General features: G+C 37.9%; 2 protein-coding genes across 2 annotated transcripts in view; one reads left to right on the top strand and one right to left on the bottom strand.

Annotated features, from left to right (window-relative positions):
- Window positions 1-1,920: 1,920 nt before the first annotated feature.
- Window positions 1,921-16,511, top strand: gna14a (guanine nucleotide binding protein (G protein), alpha 14a). The gene is made up of 8 exons (XM_015058563.1): window positions 1,921-2,341; window positions 2,429-2,592; window positions 11,370-11,554; window positions 11,656-11,810; window positions 13,395-13,523; window positions 13,601-13,730; window positions 14,419-14,572; window positions 14,779-16,511. The coding sequence occupies exons 2-8, from the start codon at window positions 2,472-2,474 to the stop codon at window positions 14,967-14,969; spliced, it is 1,065 nt and encodes a 354-aa protein (XP_014914049.1). The 5' UTR covers window positions 1,921-2,341; window positions 2,429-2,471; the 3' UTR covers window positions 14,970-16,511.
- vps13a (vacuolar protein sorting 13 homolog A) overlaps window positions 15,736-23,874 on the bottom strand; it is a gene marked incomplete at its 5' end in the record, with an annotated part of 38,190 nt that continues 30,051 nt past the window's right edge. The window contains 13 exons of the mRNA XM_015058561.1: window positions 15,736-16,681; window positions 16,772-16,846; window positions 16,925-17,048; window positions 18,399-18,484; window positions 20,074-20,188; window positions 20,822-20,945; window positions 21,062-21,107; window positions 21,227-21,390; window positions 21,752-21,827; window positions 22,564-22,677; window positions 23,040-23,121; window positions 23,232-23,377; window positions 23,761-23,874. Of these exons, the coding sequence (XP_014914047.1) occupies window positions 16,631-16,681; window positions 16,772-16,846; window positions 16,925-17,048; window positions 18,399-18,484; window positions 20,074-20,188; window positions 20,822-20,945; window positions 21,062-21,107; window positions 21,227-21,390; window positions 21,752-21,827; window positions 22,564-22,677; window positions 23,040-23,121; window positions 23,232-23,377; window positions 23,761-23,874 (1,317 nt within the window). The remainder of the gene's footprint in view (window positions 16,682-16,771; window positions 16,847-16,924; window positions 17,049-18,398; window positions 18,485-20,073; window positions 20,189-20,821; window positions 20,946-21,061; window positions 21,108-21,226; window positions 21,391-21,751; window positions 21,828-22,563; window positions 22,678-23,039; window positions 23,122-23,231; window positions 23,378-23,760) is intronic.

The raw sequence follows: 23,874 nt of genomic DNA, 5'->3' as shown, positions 1-23,874 counted from the left end.
ATCTGCCTTACTTGAAGGATGAGGGTTTGCTTGTCTTTCCCATTTTGACGAGTGTCCAAGAAAAAATTGACCTCTTTCAGGTCATATTAACACCTCAGTCGAAACGATAATGAAACTTTCCTGAATAGTCCGGAAAACAAATAACAGAAGTTTGTGCTTCTGTTAATAGGAAGTGTGATTTTGTTTGAATATAAGGGAAAAATGTATTTACATAAATCTCAACCTTGAGGTTTCTATGTGACAGAAAATGATTTGGGCATCTAAAAATATAACAAAACTGTCTAAAACAAATCACTATTTACATTTTAATTAAAAAAAGTGGCTTAATGAAAAATAATATGCTTACCTTTCTCAAGAATTGATAGAAAAAACTCTAGCAATATCACACCAGACTTATCCCACTGTTTGTTTGTTTTTTGTTTTTTTGCATATTTCCACCAGAATTTTGACCATTTCTGTCTGCTGATGGGACGATTAGGTGTGTGGCCTCCTCACCATCACCCTAATCTTTAGCTCTCTCCACAGATTCTTGGATCACACTCAAATCCAGACTTTAGCTCGGCCAATCCAAAATGTTAATTTTACTTCCAGTCAAAAGAGACGTCTTAGAAAAACCAAAGCACTTCAAAGCTACGGTATGAATAATTTTGGCCTTTATTTTCTTAATGTTGGATTGTTTTCCTCTTCTGTATAAATCTACATAGAATAAAGGGTAAATTGTATTTATTTATTTTGTGTGTGAGGTCATGCTACTGTAAAGAAAGATTGATGCCCTCCAAAGTTTTTCACCCAGCGTCACCAATAAGTGCCAATAAGTGTGTTGGGTGGTGCAGGTGGAGTATTGGCTGTATTTCCGGAGCTTCGCCTCTAAAGCCGGCGTCCGGTTTCAACTCGTCAGCGCTGCCGAGTCCTCGGTAAGAAATTCAGAAACTTGTGTCGCTGCTCTTGTGAAGTGGCTCTTAATGCTTCCCTCTTACTTAACGTGAAAACCTGTCGCCGTGCTGGGTGTGAGCGGACACACCGTGATCTTACCTGAGCCCCGTTGGATCACGCAGATGGACCGGTGTGTCGGTGCATCTCCACGGTCTCGGTTCTGTTCATGTGTTATTTACACACCGTCACGAAGTAACAAAACGGGATTGCTCTTGTGAAAGTGTGATTGAAGTCTGTGATCAATATGAGCGATCTCTTCATGTTCGCGTCTTTCTGAGCAGGTTTTCCCCCTTTTTTTTTTTTTTTTTTTTTTTTTTTTTTTTTACCCCCTCCCCTTTAAGCAAGCTGCTGATGCAGACTTCGCGCGTTTGGCCTCTGCTGTTCAGATTTCCTGCAGTATGTTTCAGAGCAGGTCCTTGTGTTGACAACTGTTTGAATAAAAAGAAGTTCCCATGAACTGCTCTTAAACTCTGTCTCTGACACGTTATTTGTATTTATTTTTATTTTATTTTTTTGGTTGGTTTAAGCTCTCCCGAACTTTGAAGCATTTTTACATCTTAAGGGAAAAGGTATTTTTGTTCAACATAAATATTGAATTTCTTTGAGAAACATTTTGTTAAAAGCTGTCGACATTGGCAGAGGATTGATGGTTGGTCTTTGGGAATGTTCTTAGTTTTCACATGCTGCCGTTGGTTTCATGGTAAAAAAAAATAAATCATCCTAATTATCACTAATGAATGTTTGAAATGTCGCTCTGTATTCTGAATCTACGATTTGCCAGAGAATTTAAATCGAAACGTGATGTTTCCTTCAAGGCAAAATTCTCAGATTCTCCTTCATTTCCTCGCTTCTTCTAGTCTGACCCCTAGCGGCCATTTGAGGACCTCTCATTTAAAAAGTGGCGCCGAGCCACTGTCTCTGTCCTCCTGCACCTTTACTGTGGCTGTGGGGAGAATGTCTGCTCCTCTGTGTCTCATCAGATGAAGTTAGGCATTAAAGTTGTGTCTTTAACACATAGCTTACGACTTGCTGGGTCTATGCTGTCACTACAGCACGCTGAACTCTCCACGCAGCGGTGGCACAGGTGAAAGTCTGCTGCCTGTGAAGGCTCACTTCCCATTTATCCTCTTCTATTTGTGGCCAGTGCCACGCCCTCCTGACTGGACAGGAAAAAGTTCAGCAGCCATCTCTCTGGTTCAGACCAACCGCTGCACTTTGTCCACAAGGACCTCAAAGAAGACGCTCCTCCATGAGAAGGATTTTCTAATTAATCCGCTGATTATACACACATCTGGGAGAACAATAACATTTCTTACCTGATATATATATATATATAATTTTGTTTTTTTTATAAAGGATCAAATCCATTCCCTCTGATGATGCTGGACTCTCCCTCCCGCTAGAAGCTGTGAGGCGTGTGAGCTTTTTTCCCCCCACCCACCTTATTTAAAGACTCCAAAGCTTTTTTTTTTTTTTCGCCCTAATTTGATCGCAGACAGTTCACCACCATAGGGGCCTGCGGCTCATTGTTGGGGAGGATGGCTGGGTGCTGTGTGTCGGCGGAGGACCGGGAGACCAAGAGGATCAACGACGCGATAGAGGAGCAGCTGCGGAGGGACAAGAAGGATTCCCGCAGGGAGCTGAAGCTGCTGCTGTTAGGTGAGCATCACCCAGATGAGAGCCCGGGGCCCGACCAGAGGCGCAGACAGAAAAAAAATAAAAAAAATCAGGGTTTAATCTGCCACGGTTTCATTTGCAGGCTATAAAAGTTCAGTCCAATAAAGTTTTAAAAAATTGTTGACAACGTTCCTATTTAAGTGGATTTATTAAAACTTCCCCGTGTGTGTGTGACGTACGGTCGGTGAATTATAAAAGTTTTTATTTTATTTTTTTTTATTGTTTACCATCACGGCTTCCTGACCGACCGCACCTGCACACGCAGATTTTCATGGAAAGTTGGGCCAGAGGAACAAACACACGAAAACACAATTAAGCTGCTTCTAGAAACGCGCTTAATTGGATGAACTATATCAGTTTATTAGAACTTAAAGCTTTCACCAAATCCAAAGTCAGTTTTAAGATGATTAGTGGGTTAATAAATTAATATATGTAGCCGTAAAATGATTGGGTTAACTCCTTTTTGGTTCTGCCGTATTTTTCTACTGCTTAAAACGCTCGCGGCTCTGCGTAATTACTGTGTCATAGATTTACGCACCATGTTTTTTTTTTATCTATTCTTAATGGAGAAGACGTATAGACTGAGAGAAAGGTCTATTTAAAAAAGAAATTAAAAAAACACTTTTTAAGCTTCTACTAGGTTGGGTCTGCGTGTTGGGAGAATTTTAGTTTTGCGGAAGGAAGTGGAGAAACGTGGATGAGCTGTTATCTTTTCCTGGAGTGAACTTAGCTGGAAAGCCAATGGCCAATTAGGAAAATAGGTCAGACCAAGGAATAGCCAGTATATACAAATAATTTCATATTAATATTATCACTGGAGAAAATATACTTATGGTTGGGATTCAATGTAATTTATGGAAATGTTTGCAAATATGTCTTAATGTGATGCATCCGGTTATAACAACTGTAAGAGTTTCATAAACAATGCACATAGATATCATTTGGTTAGATTTTAATATTTCTAAAAGTACATTTTGTAAGTTTAACAACTGGCTAAAAGATAAAAACTTCAACTGATTTAGAAGATCGACTCATTCTGCTTAGCCAGTTTGAAAGTATTAAGTTGTATCATTATGCTCAACTGATTTATTCTCCCATGTTAAAAAGAAATTACTTTGTGCTTAAGGAATTAGATCTAAAATGCATCAACCTGTAGTAACTAGGTATTGTATGAACCTTTTTTTTTAATGATAATCACATGTTGACATTTGTGTCACTTATTGGCAACACCTGACTAAGTTCGTTTTGCTACTTAGCTTTGCTTCAGGATTAGCCATCGCTAAGCTAGTCAGCCCAGAGAACAAATGAGAATAGCAGACGGTAATAATCAACATTATGAGTTAAATTCTACTTAAAATGTCCAATTTTAGCAAAATAGTAATATTGTTAAGATTTAACTAATCTGAAATCTGAGAAAAGATCTTATATTTAATACCTTCCAAGTTTCTTTTTATAGTGTGACCTGTCCTCCAATGTGAAGAACAAAAAGAAAATAACTGGTGTGTGATTAATTTCTAAAATGTTATTGAAATAATTATAAACTTTCAAAAAACTTTTTCCAACACGATTAGCAACTTCCACAGAGATCTCAGCTTGCTAGCAATAGCAGTCGATAAAACAGCAAAACAAGCCACATCTTATGAGTTTTTAGTTTTTACAAATTTTATAAAATTTCCATTCACATTTCAACTCACAGAAAACTTAAGCAAAAGGAAGATTAAATAAATGAAACATTTAATGCCGTCCCAAATTCATTTTTATAGTGCAGCTGGTGATCAGGCTACTTCCAATTCGTGCACACTGCTCTCTTTGTCCACTTCTGACTTTCCCACGTCTTATCACAGTGTTTGTTCTTTTGCGCCTTTGGAAGCAGCCCGATAGTCACAGAGACAACAGGCTTGTTGCATCAGTTTCGCTGCGTTTTACTGCAGTGGTGTGGGAGAGGCTGAGAGCCACCACAACCCTGCCGGCGTCTCGCTCCATGCTGCGCATCGGAGCCATAACTAGCTGCTGCGGGCGCGCCTCATGCAAAACTCATGCAAATCCCGCCACGGAGCAGAACATGAGCCACAAGTTAGCACCCACTGTTCGTTGAGGAAAGGGTCAAACTCTTAAAGCAGAGTGGTGCCCTGGGCAGCTGAACAACAAATGAATAGACATCATAATATTTCAGATTTAAGGCAGCCTAAAAATCCCTCTGTGATACTGACAGGTGCTGCCTATTAATAAGAAACATGATGGGGTCAGACAAGCTATGTGAGGAACAGGAAGAACAACTTTCAGGAAAAAAAAAAAAAAACATCTTTCTAGGCCACTTTTCAGGTTAGATATTTAGTAAAAAAATAAAAACCAATGACCAATTATGACTGTGATAAAAAAAACAACAACAACAACAATGTTTTCGCCATCTGAAGTTGTTGCCTTGGACATTGAACACAGATACTAAGTTGTGCATACTGTTCAGCATCTTGCCTGTATTTTCACTCATTAAACTGGCCACTGACTCTGGTCACCTCTCAGTGGGTTTCATTAAGATGGTCACAGGCCTACAGAGAGCACGAGCGGAGTGAAGCAGAACAACAACAACACAATCATCTCTGAAGTAGTTTATTTCAGTGGCTTTGTGTCTGAAAAAGCCAAAGGTCGAAAAGTTGAGCTCCGGCCCAGATTCTGGGCAATGCAAAGAAAACGCAGATGAAAGAGCAAATCTCACAAAAATGAAATTCAACAGAAAAATGTACAAAGTCTTTCATGAAGAATGTGGTATTCAATAAATAATAATAAAAAAAAATCTTGATTAAACATGAACTATCTAAATGTATACATTTTTTTAGACTCTAGTGTCTTTGTTGAACATCAAATTGACAGGAAATAGGGAGGAAAGAGAACAGGAGCAAATCGCTGGACACTAGGAATCAAACCCAGGACAACTGCAGCAAGGACTATAGTGTCACACTTTATGCTTTTATTTAATCATGAAGGACACGTTTTAATTTAAAATCTCATTTACAAGACGGCTGCAGCTCAAGACAGAACTGAATTAAAACAAAAAACTACAAAACATCAAAGGTCACAAAAAATAAGATGATACTCTAAATTAAAACAACTGCATATGTGAAACTGTGAAATCACATAATCAATCAAAACACTTCAATAAATGAAAATGAAATAACCAGTCATTAACAATTGCAACATTTCTTTTTTCGCCCTCTTTTTTTATGTTCTCTGTGAAAACTGAAAATGTAGCATCTCTAATTTGAACATTTGTAATTTCATTAATGATTTCAAAAGACTATCGGCATTATTTGTGCAGGTAAATTTAAATACTCACTTCAAGATAGCAGAAAACAAAAACACAAACCAAAAATAAGTGATGAATCTACACAAACGCCGTTGTCGTGAACCGCAGCAGGGTTTTAAATCTCTGTTTTAATCCCTGTACTTCAGCAAGGCCTCGGCCCGGTGAGCCGCCGGGCCGTTGCTGCTAGAAGTCGAGCGGCACAACTGATATTTTGTCAGATGAATTTATGTAAATCATACATCAGGGGACGTTTTTGTTCTTGGACCACGGCACAGCTCGGACTGTAGAAAAATCAGTTTGTTGTACTGACTTCTTCTTTTACATCCTGCATTTGCCTGAAAGTCCCACCTGACTGGCGAGTTTCATTTGCACAAAACACAGCAGGCATGATGTAGAAAATCCAGTAGTAGTTCTTATCTCTGGTATGTTAATGCTACTCATTCACACTGACCGTGCTTCCCTGTCGAGGAAGTGTGTGCAGCTGCGAGGCACGTCGGTGGATGTGGACAAGTCCTGTTTTACTCACTAGGAAACTGTGTCAGGCAGGCATACACACACACACACACACACACCCCCACACACACACACACTAAAAAACACAAACAAGCACAATTACATTTCAGCTTAAATATTGTATTACACTTTAAATTATTCATCACATATTTTAGCCTTACTACAAGTTCTGTCTCACTGAGGGAGTTTCCTATCTGCTATTCGTACCAGTGTTTTCCACTTAAACTTGCACAGAACCACAACCATCAAAAACAACAGAGAGGCCAGGGCGCTTTAGGTCCAACACACAAAACGCACCAGCCTCCTTCGACTTTAATTTGCAGGGAAAATGGCTTCTGAAGAAAAGTTCCTCTTTAGAAAAGTTCAAGAGTTTCAAAATTTCAAACTTTTTTGTTAGTTGCTTTACTACTTTGCGGGATAAAATAAGAGCCTGTTGCTTCATAAATACAATAAGCAAAATAATAACAGCAACAATGTGGATGGTCATCCGTTAAGCCTTATAAGTCTGCAAGTAGGTTCAAAAAGAACAGACCGTCAGCAAGGGCAGTTGTTTAATAAATGATGCCTGGGTGAGCACCTCCTTCAACCAAAAAATAAAAACAAAAATGGAATATTTTGTAACAGGAAACCGGTCTGGGAACCAGTCAAAATCTAAAAAAATTCCCTCAGGTTGGCGTGGATGTCAATTCTGTGAAGCAAAGTCTGATAACCTGTTCCTTCGGATGTCATCAGCAAGCCGACTGCATTTACTCAACACACCGACTGCACATGCTAAAAATACAATAAAAAACTGATTCAGGTTGAAGCTGAGATTTCTTTTCTTTTCTTTTTTTTATGCACTCCTCTTCTAATGCCACCCTGGGAAACTGCAATTAGTTTAGTCCTCATTTAGTGTCGAAAATATTAATCTAAATTTACGCTGCCTTTAGTCTGGGTCCCTTTACTTTGACTGGACACAACAAAACATCCTAGTTTTTGTGGTTTTTGGCTCAACCTGGATCTGGTGTTTGATTCCAAAAGTCCCACCAATGCTGAGAGCAAACACATGAAGAACAAATGTGCAATAAATTCAAAATCATTTAAACATTTATGATTGCTGAGCGCTTTGGAAATAATGCATGTTATTGTTTTCCCATTGTTACTGTGTTTACCTGAAAGATTAAAGTTAAAGACCTCAGGAGCTAATAGATTTTAACAATGTGCATTTATGACCCTATTGTGCAGAATGTGTCCAGTGCTCTCTGTGATGATGAGCAGCTTGAGCAATGTTTCTCTTTCTGCTCAATGATGTAGAGACTTTATTGTTTTGCTGCTTCGTTTGGTTCCTTAGAATCACTGAAAATGTGTGAAAATGTAAATTTAGTAAGTCTACCAAAGATGTAGGCAAAATAGCTGATAAGAATCAGCATTTTTTTTGTGCGCAAAGTCTGTTTTTATTTTATTGTTATGTTGTCCAATCAAGAAACCCAGTATCAGTCATTTTCCCAGGATAGAAACAGCATTTAGTTGATATTTCTAAACATAGAACCTCGATAAAAGCTTCAATCTGTCTGTTGGTTCTTGGTTAAAAATGAAACAACTAGCAGACACTGGGTGATTAAAGTTATCTCTTAGCACGTCTAGGTAGCTCAATACTTTTTTCTGCAAGACTTTCGAGCCTAAGCTGTTCAGAGGTGATAAAATAACATTTTTAAGTATCAGAACAAGCTAAAATATAATCTCCTGATTCAAGTGGACCTTAAAGAGTTTGTTTAGTTTTCTGATCTGATCAAACTCTCATGAGCTCCCCACTGTCGGCAGGTCCTGGTCCAGATTTACACCAGAATGATGAAGAAGCAGAAAAGAAGAGGCCTGAGGTTTTTCTGGTGTTGAGGATATTTTAATGAAATCTCTGACTAAGCTGCGCAGAAAAGCTGAATTTCCCAGCAGGCAATGAAGTTTGTGAACACAAGGAGTGTCCTCTTGCTTTCTGCTGGTGGAAATATTAATTTATTGCATCTGTGAAGGCTCTTATCAGCCGGATCCATCTTTGCCTTGAATCACAAACCTTGCTGGAGATTATTCAATTTATCTGCTCAACTCTGAGCTTTCTGTACCATTTTTTAATTAAAATGCAAATACTTTTTTTGTTTGTTTTTCAGGCTGTGTAATCCTTTTATGTTGTTTTGTTATGTTTTGAGAGAATAGGCTGTTTTCCAATTCGAAAACTATCTATTGGTTAAAAGAAAAATAATTTAAAATCTAAATCTGGCTGGGGCAAGAATAATTTTGGGCTTAACTAGTTATCTGTTTTGAAAGTTTTATTTGTTTTGTTTTGTTTTTTTTAATCGACCTAAATGTGTAAATTACTTCTAAATCAAGCCATTTTTTTAAATTTACATTTTACTCAGCAGCTAATTTAAAAATAATAATAATGATCTTGTCACATTCCTCAGTTATTCAGGTGACCAGCTGCAGCAGATTAAAAAGCTCGTTTAATCCTGAATCGAGTAAGTAGTGCAGCAGCATCTGAATTTGCCTCCTTGTCTGCCTCGCCTCCAAGAAACTTGACTTGTAAACAAGGTACATTCAAATACAGAAGATTTGGCTGAAGTTTGTTTGCTGAGAAGTAAAGAGTGGACTTTTCCTGACACCATGCAAAGCAGAACACGAGACGTGGAAACTTCTGGAACCTTCTGAGAGACAGAAACTCAGATCCGCTGCAGTTTTCATCTTTAAATTTATTTGATTGGTGACGAGTATCCACTTGATCTAAATAAAAATATTAGAACAAATTCTAATTTGTTAGCAGTTACGGACTTTGTTTGGAAAACTTTCTGAATCCGCAGATAACAAGTCGTCTGACGAAGAGTTTGAGCGTTCAGGGTGTATCCAAAGTCAGAAGTGACACCAGTTGTCTGAAACCATGGCGACCGCATTCAAAGCAAGTTATCAAGCTGATTTTTGTCATAGGTTACAAAAGCTGAGTGTGAGTGGTCAGTGGAGGATAAATAATTTGACTGAACTTAAAACATTTCACTTTCCAGAGGTGTTAGAGTTTATGAGGATCGGAATAACCAGTCCGACCTGTTATGAAAACGTAGCGGCGCTTTCCCATGACCTTAGCATAAAAAAAAAAACAAAAAAAAAAACTCTGCAATGACAGAAGACGGCTGAGGTCGTCTGGTATTACGTAATCACTTGAAAGCTTTCTTACTTGAGATTCAAATCATCTGCAACTCGAATGACGCGAGTCGACTACAACTTCCTACACCCAAATATTAGCAGATTGGTGCCTTTTTGGCAGTCAAATCTGCATTCAAATTGTCACGTTGGCCTGCAGATTCCCGCATGGACAAATTAGTAGTCCAGCGTTGTCATAGAACTTGTTTACCTGTTTTTTTTTTTTTTATTATTATTATTATTATTTATTTATTTTAACCTGGCACTAGGTAACAAGACGGTCAGAAACGCAGTGAGTGACAAGCGTTTTATTATGATTGTAGAGCGGCTGTGTGTGTGGAGCGGCAGTGAAATGTGGGTCAGCTGCTGTACTTGATGTATTTACATGTTCTTTCCTCTTCATTTCAGAGGGAAATGTTCTACTTTGTGCTCCCCTGAATGTACCCTACAGCTTATCTGTAACACTTGAGATAGAGATTTCTTAAATGTATAGTCATGTGAAAGCATTAGGACATGCAGGGTTGGTTGAGTTGGTTGAGTTTTGGTTGAGTTAGCAGCAAATCTGTCCAGGGCTGTCTGAAAACTAAGAAATGGAAACAATCCCCTCGAACCTCTCACAGCTGAAAACGAGGAAACGGCCAATAATTTCGCAGATTGATGTCAAGAGATTGGTAAATAGCTAAAAAAGGTCTCCCTAAAGTAATTTTACTGGCTGTTCAGGCGTAGGGTGTCTCGATTTTTGTTGTTTAAAAAAATTACGTTTTTTAGAATATCTTTTGCTTCTTAAATTCAGTCCAACCAGAGATTCAATATAATGAATCTAACTGGGCCACTTCAAAACATGAATATTTCTTCCAGCCTGAAGAAATATGTTGGGAAAATTAAACACAAAAACAGTTTCTGAAGGAAAAGCCAAGAAAGTCAGATTTATGAAGTTCGGCTCACACACACCAGAACCTGGTCAGCTCCATGAAACACCGGTTCTTAATCAGTTCTTGAAAAATATTGGTCAAATAGTTTGGTTAAATCTGCTGGAGCATTTTATGTTTATACAGTAGATGTTTGAGTATATCAATAAATATACAGACTTTTTTTTTAAACTAACAATCTTACTTTCTGTAAGCCAAGAACAATTTTACAACAATTCTTGCTGCCCCCCGTTTTGATTGGGATTAGACTCTGCTGAGTTCCCAATTGTTTCTTGGAAATAAAATCTATTACAAGATTTATGAGCACTGTGGCTCTTTAAACAAACGGTCACTACCCTGAGAATAATACTTCTTTACAGTTTTTAAAAATCTAAACATCTAAGCTCTCTTTTACTGTGAGCTCATAAAACCTTCGTCTCTCATTTCTCATGTTTTTCCCTCATATTTCCAAGGATATGAATGAGCTCAGTCTGAACCAACATATCTTATGAATAATATTCTTAGATTTACTAAAATAACATTTCCATAAAAAAAAACAGTTTAGCACACATTGTTGGCAATACCTGACACCTTAATAAACTGCTAAATTATTGAAGACATGGACAACAAAAAAAGATAATTTTCATTATATTATGATATTTTAAAGATTTACTTACTGAACGTTTTACCTTTTGTAATTGAATTCAACATTTTAGTAAATCAAAGAGGCAACTTTCTAAAACTGGAGGCCAAACGTTGAGAAAATTAGGAGTTTTCTGAGGTTTGCAGCTTATATCTGAGTTTCTAAATTCAAAAATTCAACGAAAGTGGCAAAATAAAACAAATTGTCAAATGTCTCCTCTGTCTCTCAACAGGCACGGGTGAGAGTGGAAAGAGCACCTTTATCAAACAGATGAGGATCATCCATGGAGGAGGGTACACAGACGAGGACAAGAGGAGTTACGCCAAGCTGGTCTTCCAGAACATCTACACATCAATGCAGACCATGATCCGAGCAATGGGGCCGCTCGGCATATCCTTCTCTGATCCGCAGAACCAGGTGGGTTAGAAACCAGTTTGACTTAAAAAAACCCAAAAAAACCCCCATATATTATTCATATAAATCCAACATAAGTCAATTATTCCTCCTCTTTGTTGCAGAACAATGCAAACTCAGTCCTGGAGGTAGAGGTGGACAAGGTGGAGGAGTTGGATCAGAACCTTGTTGTTGCTATCAGGAACCTGTGGAACGACGCTGGAATCCAGGACTGCTACGACCGGCGCAGGGAGTACCAGCTGTCCGACTCCACCAAATAGTGAGAATTTCACCTGTCAGCTGCTTACAGCACATGAAGCTAAGCCAAGAGGAGACAATGGCCGCTGTTATGTTTCTGCAAATTTTACGTTTGGCTTTAGGACAGGAAACACCAGGCGACTTAGATTTTATTTTTGTCGTACTTTAGCTCTTCTGTCCTCTCCCAGTGCAAACTAGAAACAACCAATCAGAGCCAGGAGGAGGGTCTTAGTGCTGTCAATCACCCCTCCATGTGGCATTGCTCATCCGCTCTCTTAGTCATAAATGCTGAAGTTAGTCAGCATAGCCACCAATGATGGTAGATAACAGTTTTCCTGTAATAGTGAGTTGTTTCTCCACCATTAGCACATTTGGCAGTGAGTACATGAGGATGATTAACAACATTAAGTCCCTCCTCCTGGCCCTGATTGGTTGTTTTTGGTCAGGAGTGGAGCATTTCTTCAGACAGCAATAATAGCTCAAAGAGATCGATCTCTTCACAGATGATCTCGTAACATACTGACACATAAATACATTTAAAACCAGATATTTACATACTCTATAAAAAGTGTATGTAAACTTTTTCACACTGTCTGACATGAAATAAACTTTTTAAGACTACCAAATTTCCCAAAAACTTGGTAATCTTAATTGACCTAAAACGAAAAAAGTTTACTCTGTTTTCATGTTAGTATGAAAAATATCCATATGCGTCTTTCTATATAACGTATGTAAACTTTTGGTTTCAACTGTACCTCCCTAAAAATATCAGATTTTGATTGGTTTATATTGATAATCTTCCGAGATACTGAATTTTGGGTTTTCATAAAAACGCAAATGATAACAGCTTGAAATATTTTTATTTCTCTCTGTAAAATGACTGGTAATAAATATTGTGCTTTTATGCAGCTTTCTGATTTTTAAAGATTTATATTAGTAGCAACAAAAAATGTTAATTCAGAGAACTAAAACAAAAATCCTATAGAATATCTCTATTTTTTGCTTTCCTAAAAACTTTACTCATAATTTCTAATTCTGCCATGGCAGCATACCAAAATAAAACTATTGACTCTCTGTTATTGGCTTTGGCGCGCTCACCCCGAAACAATCACATCCACGGCATCTAATGCTGGATCTTTACAAAATGAAGGACGGATCTCTGCTGCTTTATTCACACACACGTAACTGAGTCATGTTTGTTCCCGTGTTTTTAAAATATACAGAGGAGCTTTAAATAGAACATGCAGATGAGCTCCCACTCATAGTGGAACAGAAATTATTCCTAATAAAACTTTTCTCTAAACTGACTATTGAGTTGAAAAGAGAAAACTACTGTTTTCTTTGTTTAGTGGGCTTTTATTTTTGGAAATGCAAATCATATGTTAACTAAAATGTACTCTATTCCCACTTCTGTAATACAACAAAGCTGTCGTCTGTTGATTCTGCCAGAAGTTTCCATGAAACGGCTCTTAAATCAAATATGTCATCGTATTGAGAGCTTCATGCTTGCTCAGTGCCCTGTTCGGGTTTCTGGATTTTAAAAAGAGCCTGCTCTGGTTCTTTTTAGCTCAACCGCTCATAATGTCATTGATGTGAATAATTTCAGCTATCTCACCGACCTGGATCGGATTTCCCAGCCTTCCTACCTGCCAGACCTCCAGGATATCCTCAGAGTCCGAGTGCCAACAACGGGAATAATTGAGTATCCCTTTGACATGGAGAACGTCATTTTTAGGTAATGTCATTTACAATGCCTCTCTCTCCACTGTTGGCCGTCGCTGTGCGTACTCACCATGGCTGGTTATCTGGCAGGATGGTGGATGTTGGAGGTCAGAGGTCGGAGAGGAGAAAGTGGATCCACTGCTTTGAGAACGTCACCTCCATCATTTTCCTGGTGGCGCTCAGCGAGTACGACCAGGTCTTGGCAGAGTGTGACAATGAGGTGAGACTCCTACCTGAGGCAAAGTGGCGTTAACACATTTATGCAACTTTTTTTTTTCTTTTCTGCCGAGTTCAGTTCTGCAGCTCACAAATGTTATACAACCAACTGTCAAAAAAACAACAAAAAAAAAACAGATTTGTTTGAATGCTAAACTTGAACATCAATGCATGAGATGACATCCTCCCGAGAAATAAGAGTGAACAATGTGCAATAAAAAATGCACCTCCTTACTTTCCATTAGCTTAACTTTATGCTTAGAAATGACAGCTGTGGTCACATTGATGGTCTGGCTGTTGACTCACTGTTTGATCTGTCAGCAGAGCCTCTCAATCAGCTCCGCTGGATTCTTACCTCTCAGTCTGTATTTGTCTTTTTCTTAAACAAAAGATAAACATTTTCCCTACTTCTGGTGCAAACTGTGCTTCCGATAGAGGGTTGGGGTTAGAGTATGGTTTTTGCTTTACACGTTTACTTCCACTAAACTCCTGCAGAGAACCAGAGGGTGCAATAACAAATGCTACATCAATCATTTAAAGGGAAAAAAAATATCCAGTTTAGAGGGCGTCTTTTTCCCCAGACGTTTGTTTTGGTGTTTTATTAATGATCTGCATTAAAAACCAGCGACAAAGCATATTTAGGTTTCATCATTTATAACGTTTTATGCCTTCTGATGTCGTATCACCTTTAGAACCGCATGGAGGAGAGCAAAGCCCTGTTCAAAACCATCATCACTTACCCCTGGTTCGAGAAGTCTTCTGTCATTCTTTTCCTCAACAAGACCGACATCCTCAAGGAGAAGATCATATACTCTCACTTAGCCACCTACTTCCCTGAATTCACAGGTCAGATTTATTATTCACTCATCACTAAATCCAGTCTGACAGTTTGGCTAGTGGACGGCATGAATCAATGCTCACATTTGAGTCAGGAAAGTGCTTTTAAATTGCAAGAACTTGTGTTTTTCAGAACCACATTATGCTTCCACTCATAGTTAAAGGTGCTTTGTTTTGTTTTTTTAATTAATCAGCACTTTGACTCTCCTCTGCAGGGCCTCAGCAGGATCCAGGAGCAGCTCAAGAATTCATCCTCAAGATGTACCAAGAACAAAATCCCAACAAAGACAAGAAGCTGTACTCCCACTTCACCTGCGCCACGGACACCGAAAACATCCGCTTTGTCTTTGTGGCCGTGAAAGACACCATCCTCACAGCCAATCTGAAGGACTTCAACCTGGTGTAGCTGCCACTAGAGGAAATGCCATGCAACCGTTTACCCATATCTCATGTAAAAGATTTTCTGGATCAAATATTATCCCAAAAGCACAAGGTCCAATTTAGCTGAACAGGTGGAACCCACGACGCACAAACAATGATTCGTGTCGGGTATTTTGCCTGAACCATAACTTTGTATAGATGAAGTTTATCTTTTCTTTTCGGGTCTGCTGTAAAGGCTACTTTAAAGCTGTAATAAGAACGTGAATGCTAGAGAGGTAACTGACCGACTTACCCGATGTGTGAATAATATTCTTTAAAAATATAAATCAAAATTATATAAGAGGCCTTAACTAACATAATCCCGTTTAGAGCTTCTTTAGGCACAGATTTTGCTGCAAAGAGGCCAATGTACTCAGAACGTTTATCTTTTTTAGGTGTACATAATCTGAGATGTACTTACAGAAGCTGGGCCTGTTTATTTAAGTAGCAATAAAAATAGCTTTTGTTGATGCTGTTGTGAAAACTGAAAAGCATAAACATGTTCTTGGTACTATAGATTAATAAAGACGGCACTGAAATTAAGAATTTAACTGACGAATATTTTTTTATTTCTCTGTGAAAACCGCATGAAAAAAAAAACAACCATTCGGACAATCCTCTCAAAAAATAAAACAACAACAAAAAGAAATCAAATGAGGAAGAATAAAAGTAAGAATGGCATCAGAAATATTTACTCTTGGTATTCGCTGACAGCAGGAAACCTGAATCTTGGAGAAAATAGCAGCCAGTTGTAATTAGAACTCCTTTATTTTTAAATAAACTTTTCTCTGCATATTTCTTTTGTAAAGGTTGCATTGCATATATTTATATATATATATATAGTACAAAAACATGAAAGCAACATTACCATCTGAATTCCACAGACTTGATGTGATCAAAGTAAGTTAAATGAACATACAGCAGATAGAGTACAGTATAAAAATAGCATGCATCTGAAAACTCAACTAATTCTTGGAAAATGTGTTTATAAAAAAAAAAGTAAACCTTGAAGAAGAAAAAGGAAAACACTGATTTATAATGATGTTACAGTAACACTTTGATTCCCTTTTATATGATCTGGTAAATAATTAACAGCTTTCAATGCTGAATGTAAGGTTGATAATTTGGCCTCTGTTATTTAGGATGCTTCCAATTATATTTCTACATTTTTCACACAAATAAAAACATAATTAATAACAAAGAGGAATAAATTCAGTGACATGATGCATTCGACGGTGAAAAATAAAACTAAAGACACCTAAAAGGCTTTAAAACACGCCGGCCTTTTACACTAAACGTTATAAAATGTAAAGGTAAACTTGAGGATTAATGTTGCTCTGGTCAAAAAGACCAATGAAACTATATTTGTGCAAAAAGAATGAGTGCAATTAGAGCAGTGGCAAAGTTTGGTGAAATTAATTTCTGTGGTGAAATTGTGTAATTCAGAAACACTTTTTTTTTTTGTTTAACAATATAACTCCTGTTTAAATCTTTCACTCCTAACTTCATGCAGTCAGTCAATCAACAGAAAAATTGAAATTGTGCACCGTTTACACACGTGGGGACGTAAATCAGGCATGCAGTAAAGAGCAAAGGCACTGACACACAGAGATCATGTGTGTTTTTAGCACATCTAATTCTTCATCATTAGCATTTAGGCAAACGATCTCTGGCATCCTCCAGTTTGCTGAGAACCCACTGAAAAAGAAATTAGAAGTCAGAATAGATGAGTTTTAGTCCATTCTCTTAAACACGGCTGGCCTGTTCTCCTAAAGATCGTCAGCTTACCTGGGCAATCTCTGGCGTTTTGAAGTTTATGATCTTCCCAAACTCTTTGGCATGGAAGACTGATTTCACTCTTTCCTGTATGTTCAGAGTTGGAATTCGATTTATGTGGGCATGTTGTGAACTTTTAACTGAACAAAAAAATGACGTTCATACCTTGGCTTCAATCCGAAGTCGACGTCCACCGACAATCTTTGGGTCCATTGTGAATTCTTCAAAGAGATACTGCCACTCGCAGGTCAGCTGGCCAAAGGTGCCTTTAGTCACAAAAAATATTCCTCTGCAAGGCAGAACCAGCAAAATGAGCCAGTTTGGTACAAGTGCAGCGTCAATAAAGGTGCTTAAAACTAGTCAAAAGAACAAAAGATGTAAAATATTCGATTTAAAACAGAACCAGAGATATTTTATAAATGCTTACCGCTCTAATTCTTAATATTACAAATATACTTTTGAGGAGAGCAGGATTTATCAGAGACAACCTCCAGATTTTGGGAGTGAGGAAGATGGAAAAGCCTTACCAGCAGCTCCCAAACTCAACTCCACAGTTCACTCACTAGATCAACGCAGACGTGTTTGTGCCAGAGTGACCAACACGACCACATTGGCTGATTGCAACTAACGCCAAGTGAGGAATGGGATGTTATCCTGCAGCAGTGTGTGACCAAGCTGGTAACTAGCATGAAGACGTGGTGCCAGGCTATTCTGGCAGCGCACTGATCTTATTTGCTAAATGAATAAATCGATTAATTATAAGTCTTGTTTATTATCAGTAGCAGAATAAGCTGACTGATATTGCCAAAGGGTTTAGCAGTTTTCTTTAACCACATACTCAACTCTGCTGCTTGACCCACAAATGCATTTTGCTAACAAATGTGACATCACTGAACGGAAACAAAGCTTTCCACAACGGCATACAGTGGGCCACCACTTATTTATCTATTTGCAGATTTTTCTGTGAAACTCCAAATTATTCACTGCGTATCAACCTGCTTTTTTGTACATCACATCTAAAACATTCAGAATAAAATGCTACTTGTCACACAGTTGGCTGGGGTTTGGAAAACAGCCAATCCAGAAACGACTTTCATTCTTCTTGGCACTGATTGGCTGTGGTAATAAGCTAGGTTGTACATGTTCGCTACAGCGGAGACGGTTTCCACTGTGCGTGATAATGCAGATTAAGCCATATTTAGTCTTTGAAATATTAAACTAACAAAGGCAGTTATAAGTGTTTTTAGAGGTGACTTCAAGCATTCGCTCATTTTAGATATTTGCGGGCGGCTGTAGTTTCTAACCCGCACCAAAACCAGGGGTCGACTGCAACATTTATTGCCAAGAAACACAGTTACAAAGAAATAATCAACCAAACCTAATTTCTTTTGTGATTGTGCTTAAATACGTGTTTTACAATGAGACATTACTGCTATTAACCTTAAAACATTTTTGTCAGGACTAAACTTGTACAGCACCTCATACACCATTGCAATGCAAAAAGGCTTTATGGACATCTAGTGGTGAAATTATGAACTACAACCGAAGGACTGCCTCTTAAGCTGCTCAAAATATCTGATGTCGTTTGAGCTCAGCAAAAATTTTATAGCTTATTTGACAAAGTGTCAGAGCTGCTTACCTCTTGGTGATCATGAAGAAGTCTGAATCGTTAATCTTGGCATGAGCAAAGTATCTATACTTGGCAAAACGTCCGTTTTCAATTGTCTGCAAGAAAAAAAAAGTTTAAAAGAGAGAATGTGATTTTTTTTTAAAAAAAAATTAGAAATTATTTGCAGGTTTGCAAAATGATTTAAAACATGATGAACTAACTGCAGGAATGAGGAGACATAGTCCGCAGCAAAATTAGTGCATGAAAATATGGAGAAAACTTGGAAAATGAAAAAAACAACAAGGGGTGATGGGAACAGATGGGATGAAACAGACAATGGAGGCTGGAATTTAAATAATCCTTTATTAGCAACAAAATAAAAGTCAAAACTGCTGATAATGAAAGATTTCTCAAACAGAAGCCAAGGATGAAAATAATGACTGACAGAAAAATTAGGAACAAAAATAAATCTGACAACAATGGATTAATGAATGATTAAATGAAGGATACTGACTCAATAGGAACAAAACAAACATTTAAAACTCAAATACAATTCAAAATTACAGTCTTACATTCGCCTCAAAGGACGCCTTAAAAGTTCAACAGTTTAAACTAACAGAGATAATAATCTGTAACTCTCCAACACAGACTATGCACAAGCACCAGAACTACTCTACATCACAGCTACGATGGCTTTTACTCATCATCCTCATCCTCGGAGTAATTACTTTTACTCCATTCAATGTAAGCCAAGCGCCTCTGTGGACATGACAAGAGAGAGGGAGGAGGGTCAGAACAGGAAGGACTGGAGCTCCTTAAACTGAGACAGAAACTCTGGAAAAGGCTCAAACCAATCTTAGTGTCTAAAGCCATATTAAAAATGAATAAACAAGAGCAGAATAGGTCACAAATAAAAAAACATTTTTTAAAGGCTTGGAAAACCAGAGACGTTTACAAAATTCCTAATCAATTTGGAGATTAAAATCTCACAACCTTAAAGTTCTCACAATAAAGTCAGACCACAAACTTATCTCTCCACTACCGAAGTTCAATTATTTTGTAAATAGTAATTATATTTGTTTTGCTTTCTTTATATTAATGTTGCTAAAACGTCTATTGTAATAAAAAAGCCTTTTTCATCCGATAAAAACAACCAACACATGTGACATTCACTTCATTTTTTTAAATTTAGTTTTGTAAAGCTTTTTGTGGGATTAGTGACCTTTATCAAACAGTAAACAGACATATAGTAAATGGTCCAAGACCAGAAATCAAACGTTGGACAACCGGGTTGAAGACAGCAGCCTCTGCACCTTGCGTGTGAGTGCGTGTGAGTGTGTGTGTGTGTGTGTGTGTGTGTGTGTGGGTGTGTGTGGGGGTGTGTGTGCTCTACCAACTGAGCTGCTCTGCATGCATTCACTACATTTTTACTGAAATTATTTACCGATGCTGAATATAACACAGTCGTCACCAGTCTAAACTACTAACAGCATAAATCTATCCTCTGACTTGTGAAGCTGCTGACACTTTATGGGGAGAACATTAATTATCTGGCTTGAAACAAGGGAGAGCTGATAGAAGCTATGAGGGATCAATGAAAGGATGGGTGACGGTGAAAATGAATTAAAACTATGAGTGAATTCCCATAAACCAGATGATCCAGAACAATCAGATTCAGAAACCCAAAAACAAGGCGGATTCTTACCTGGAGCATCTGACTCCCGACGCCCTCTCTCTCCTTATATGGTCGGATGACACCGTCCTCATGTATGAAGCGAGGAGGACGGAGAGAGATAACATCCTGAGAGGTCTCTGTTGCCCTGTAAGCGGGACAATATGAGAGAAAGATATTTTACTTGATCACCTAAAGAAGCACAGTTTAAGGAACCTACGGCATAGTTCATTTACAGTTATTGACAACCCTAATGTAGGTGAGTCAAAAAGCCTTATATAGCAAATTATTAAGTTGACGCAAACGAATGTAGCTCTTCAACACTTAAAATGCTCATTTTTTTTATTGCCCTGACAAGTTTAGGAGATTACATGTTTTCTCCATCTCATCATCTCCTCAATGTCATGCCACTTCAAACCAACAGGAAATCATACAGCACACTGCAAAAGTTTAAATAGTGCAAAAAAAAAAATTAAATGTTAAAACGTGTTGCTATATTTTAGGGCTTTTTGCACATCTTTATGAGATGTACAAAAACTGATGGGCAGCATTATAAACTATACCGTAAAGAGAGACACTCAGATAGTAAAAGTCTGGCAAAGAAATATTTACAAGTGGAGGAGCACACAGCAGATTGTCACGATTAAATATTGACCGCCTGAGGTAAAAAGCTCGTCTCCCTTTAACAGTTCTGTTAGAGAAGCAGTGCATTTAAAATTCAATTACCTCAGCAGTGTGAAACCATAAGGATGGAAACAAAAAGCAGAAAAGAGAGTTATACCTTTTGATTCCCTGAAAAGTACTGCTGGCCAAGTCGATAATGCCTCCTGTCGGTCGAGCTATCGCACCCACCAAACCTTTGCCAAAACCCTTAAAGAAGCCCGCTGCTCCCTCTTTCTGCGCCCCTGCACAACAACAGATAATGTGTTTAGAAGTTTCAAACCCAACCACAGCTTGTTATTATGAATAAAAAAAAAACAGTTTGTAACTATATATTTGTAGAGAGTCAGACTAAACACACCTTTTATAGGTTTGGTAACAATGCCTGTGATTCCACTGACGAATCCCTGAAACATAAACAAGCTGCGTCAACATTTTTATTTTAGGCCACGTTACGGCATTTAGAAAGTCAGAAACGTTATCACTGATTAATTCAAAGTGGAGTTGGACAAATAATGAAACGCACAGAAACCAATCCTTTCCCGCCTCTGGCCAGCCCGTCTTTCAGGCCTGTAGGCTGTTTGTTCATGGCTTCTCGCCTCTTCTGCTGGTATTCCTCATCCATGGTTATTGCAGCGACTCCCTTTGCGATGGTCCCCGTTATCCTAGAGGCTGCGCCTGCGATACCCCCTATACAAAAATAAATACACCAAAGCTTATTTATTTTAAAAACATACAACTTGTTTTATGCCACTGATACGCGTCACCTGGCAAGCACAGATTATTTGCAACTGGGACAAAAACAATTTTCTGCAAGTTTAGATACATTTTATATTTATAAAAGCTGAAAATCAACCTATTAAGGGCAAAAAAGTTTATCAGCTTAACAGAACAACCCCACATTTAATGTCACAGCTCCTGGTGTCCTGATATAATCTGCACAATCAGACATCCTTCATCATTATGTTTGCCTCTTCGATGACTGCTCTGTATTAGATCTTATTTGCCGAACTCAAAGTTCCCACCAGTTTAAGCTGAGTGAAATTCTTACCAACAGCTCCTCCAACCAGAGCTTTCACACCGATGGTCATTCCTTCTATAAACTCTTCAGGACCTTGGATGGCTCCCTGGAAAACCAGCAGCACAAATGAACACAGAGAATGAAGATCAGGAGTTTCTAGGATGTCAATCTGAACAGAAATTATTCCAGAAAACCCTCAGCTCCAACAAACGACTTGTAAATGTATAAATGCATTGAGGTAAGTCATAATATCATAATAAGGTTTTGGGAAAACTGTGGATAAAACAGGACAGGTCACGCCACCAGTTTGGCAGTACTTCAGCTATTTAAAACAAACAAAAAAAAGACTAATCAATAATTATTGAAATCGACAATTATTGATATTGGCTGATATGAAATGCTTAATATTATGATAGGTTTTTCAGCTATATCGTCCAGGTCTATAATATTTAAGATCTAATAAAATTAAACATTTAGTTTCTCACAGGATTACAAATTTACAAGAAATAAATACATTTTAAAAATATTTATTGTCACTCAGATAAAGCTGTTTCCTCATGCAGTCATGGATCCGAACAAAAACAATACCACTACATATTACTGCCACATTTTGAAGCACAGACAGGCCGACTGATTTCTTGTTGAGCAGAAGCTTGGAAACAAGGATGATCGGCTGTAAACCGCGCCGAGTTAGACTCAAAAGTTATAGTTTCATTTGTATTTCATCAATGTTTCAGATAGAAATAATACCTTGTTTATGCTGAAAAAATTAGTTTAAGAAACTAAGCAATTTTTCACAATACTGAAAAATAAAGCACTTATTCTACGTACTACATTCCTACCTGGTAGGGCTCGTAGAAGAACGCTTCGACGCCCTCCGACAATCCTCTGATCAGCCCGAAGGGATTTCCAAGCACGTCCAGGCCCAGCACCAAAACATACATCTGTTTAATAGCCTGAAACATACAGAAATATAAACTTGAGTTCCCATGTTTTCAACTTTTAATGAATAAAAGGAAAAATGAATTTGATTTAAAAAAAAAAAAACTTCTTGGTGAAGTAGCTACATTTATAACTTCTGACCCAGTGGAAGGAGGACTGTCTCTGTGTAACGTTGAACTGAATTAAAAGATGGATTTTAAAAGTCAAGAAAATAAATAAAATTGATGAAGTCAGTATTGCTTGATTACTGATAAAACAAACATACAAAAGAAAAATACTTTTTCATCAACCTTTTTTAGAGAAATCCCTCAAAGGTGCAAAAAAAAAAGAAGGAAAAAAAAAGGAGCCATTTTGAAAATGTTTCTATGACCATCACCTGCTTGGAGTAATGTCTGATGACCTCCGATTGTAGCTGCTGAGTGGTGTAAAACTGGAAGTTTAGCTCAAAGAATCCCAGCCTGGAATAAATAAAACATCCAGTCAGCAGAATCATTTCTTCAAATCACAGAAAAACACAGAAACAGCAGCTGGATCTGGTTTGTGCGCTTAAACATGGGAGGCCTCGTACTTGAAGACGACGTCCTGCACGTCAGTGAGCGTTGCTCCGATGCTCTTCAGCAGCAGGTTGAGGGACTGAATGGGGATGAGTTCAGTTTCTCTCTTCCTCTTTAAGCCGTCTTCTCCTCCTGTGCTCAGAGAGAAACTCAAATGCAACTGAAAAGAAAAACGGGAACAATTTCATATTAATTTCAGTTCAAAATAATTAGAATATCACTGACTGAGTTCATTCAGTGTCGTGTTATTTCCTCTTTGTGTGATGCGTTTCATGCATCATCAGCACAATAAGCACTTTTAAAAAACTTATTTTCTGTTGCACCCTTTCTTGGAATATTTTTGGTATTGAAGGTTGTAAAATGTGCTTATTTACCACATTCACTTTACAATTAATTCATTTGATTGCAGTTGCATATTACTGATTTTGCTATCATTTTCGATGTTCATAACCCAACAAGGACGGGAGGAAATCATGCTGTCTAAAAACCGATTTGTTTGTGCCTTTGTTCGCTTCATTCAAAGTATTTTTGAATTTTACCCACCTTGATAGGGGAAATGTGGAATTGCTCATAGAGGCTGATGGGTGACGTGTCAGTAGAAGAGACATGGTTCAGCTCCGTTTTTATATACTCTATGTCCTGAGTAAACAGCTCCAC

Source organism: Poecilia latipinna, unplaced genomic scaffold (assembly GCF_001443285.1).
Source record: "Poecilia latipinna isolate Pla-1442-1.1 unplaced genomic scaffold, P_latipinna-1.0 Scaffold1551, whole genome shotgun sequence".
Taxonomy (NCBI): domain Eukaryota; kingdom Metazoa; phylum Chordata; class Actinopteri; order Cyprinodontiformes; family Poeciliidae; genus Poecilia; species Poecilia latipinna.
Note: the sequence above shows the minus strand (reverse complement) of the source record. Positions and strands in the feature narration are given on the sequence as shown.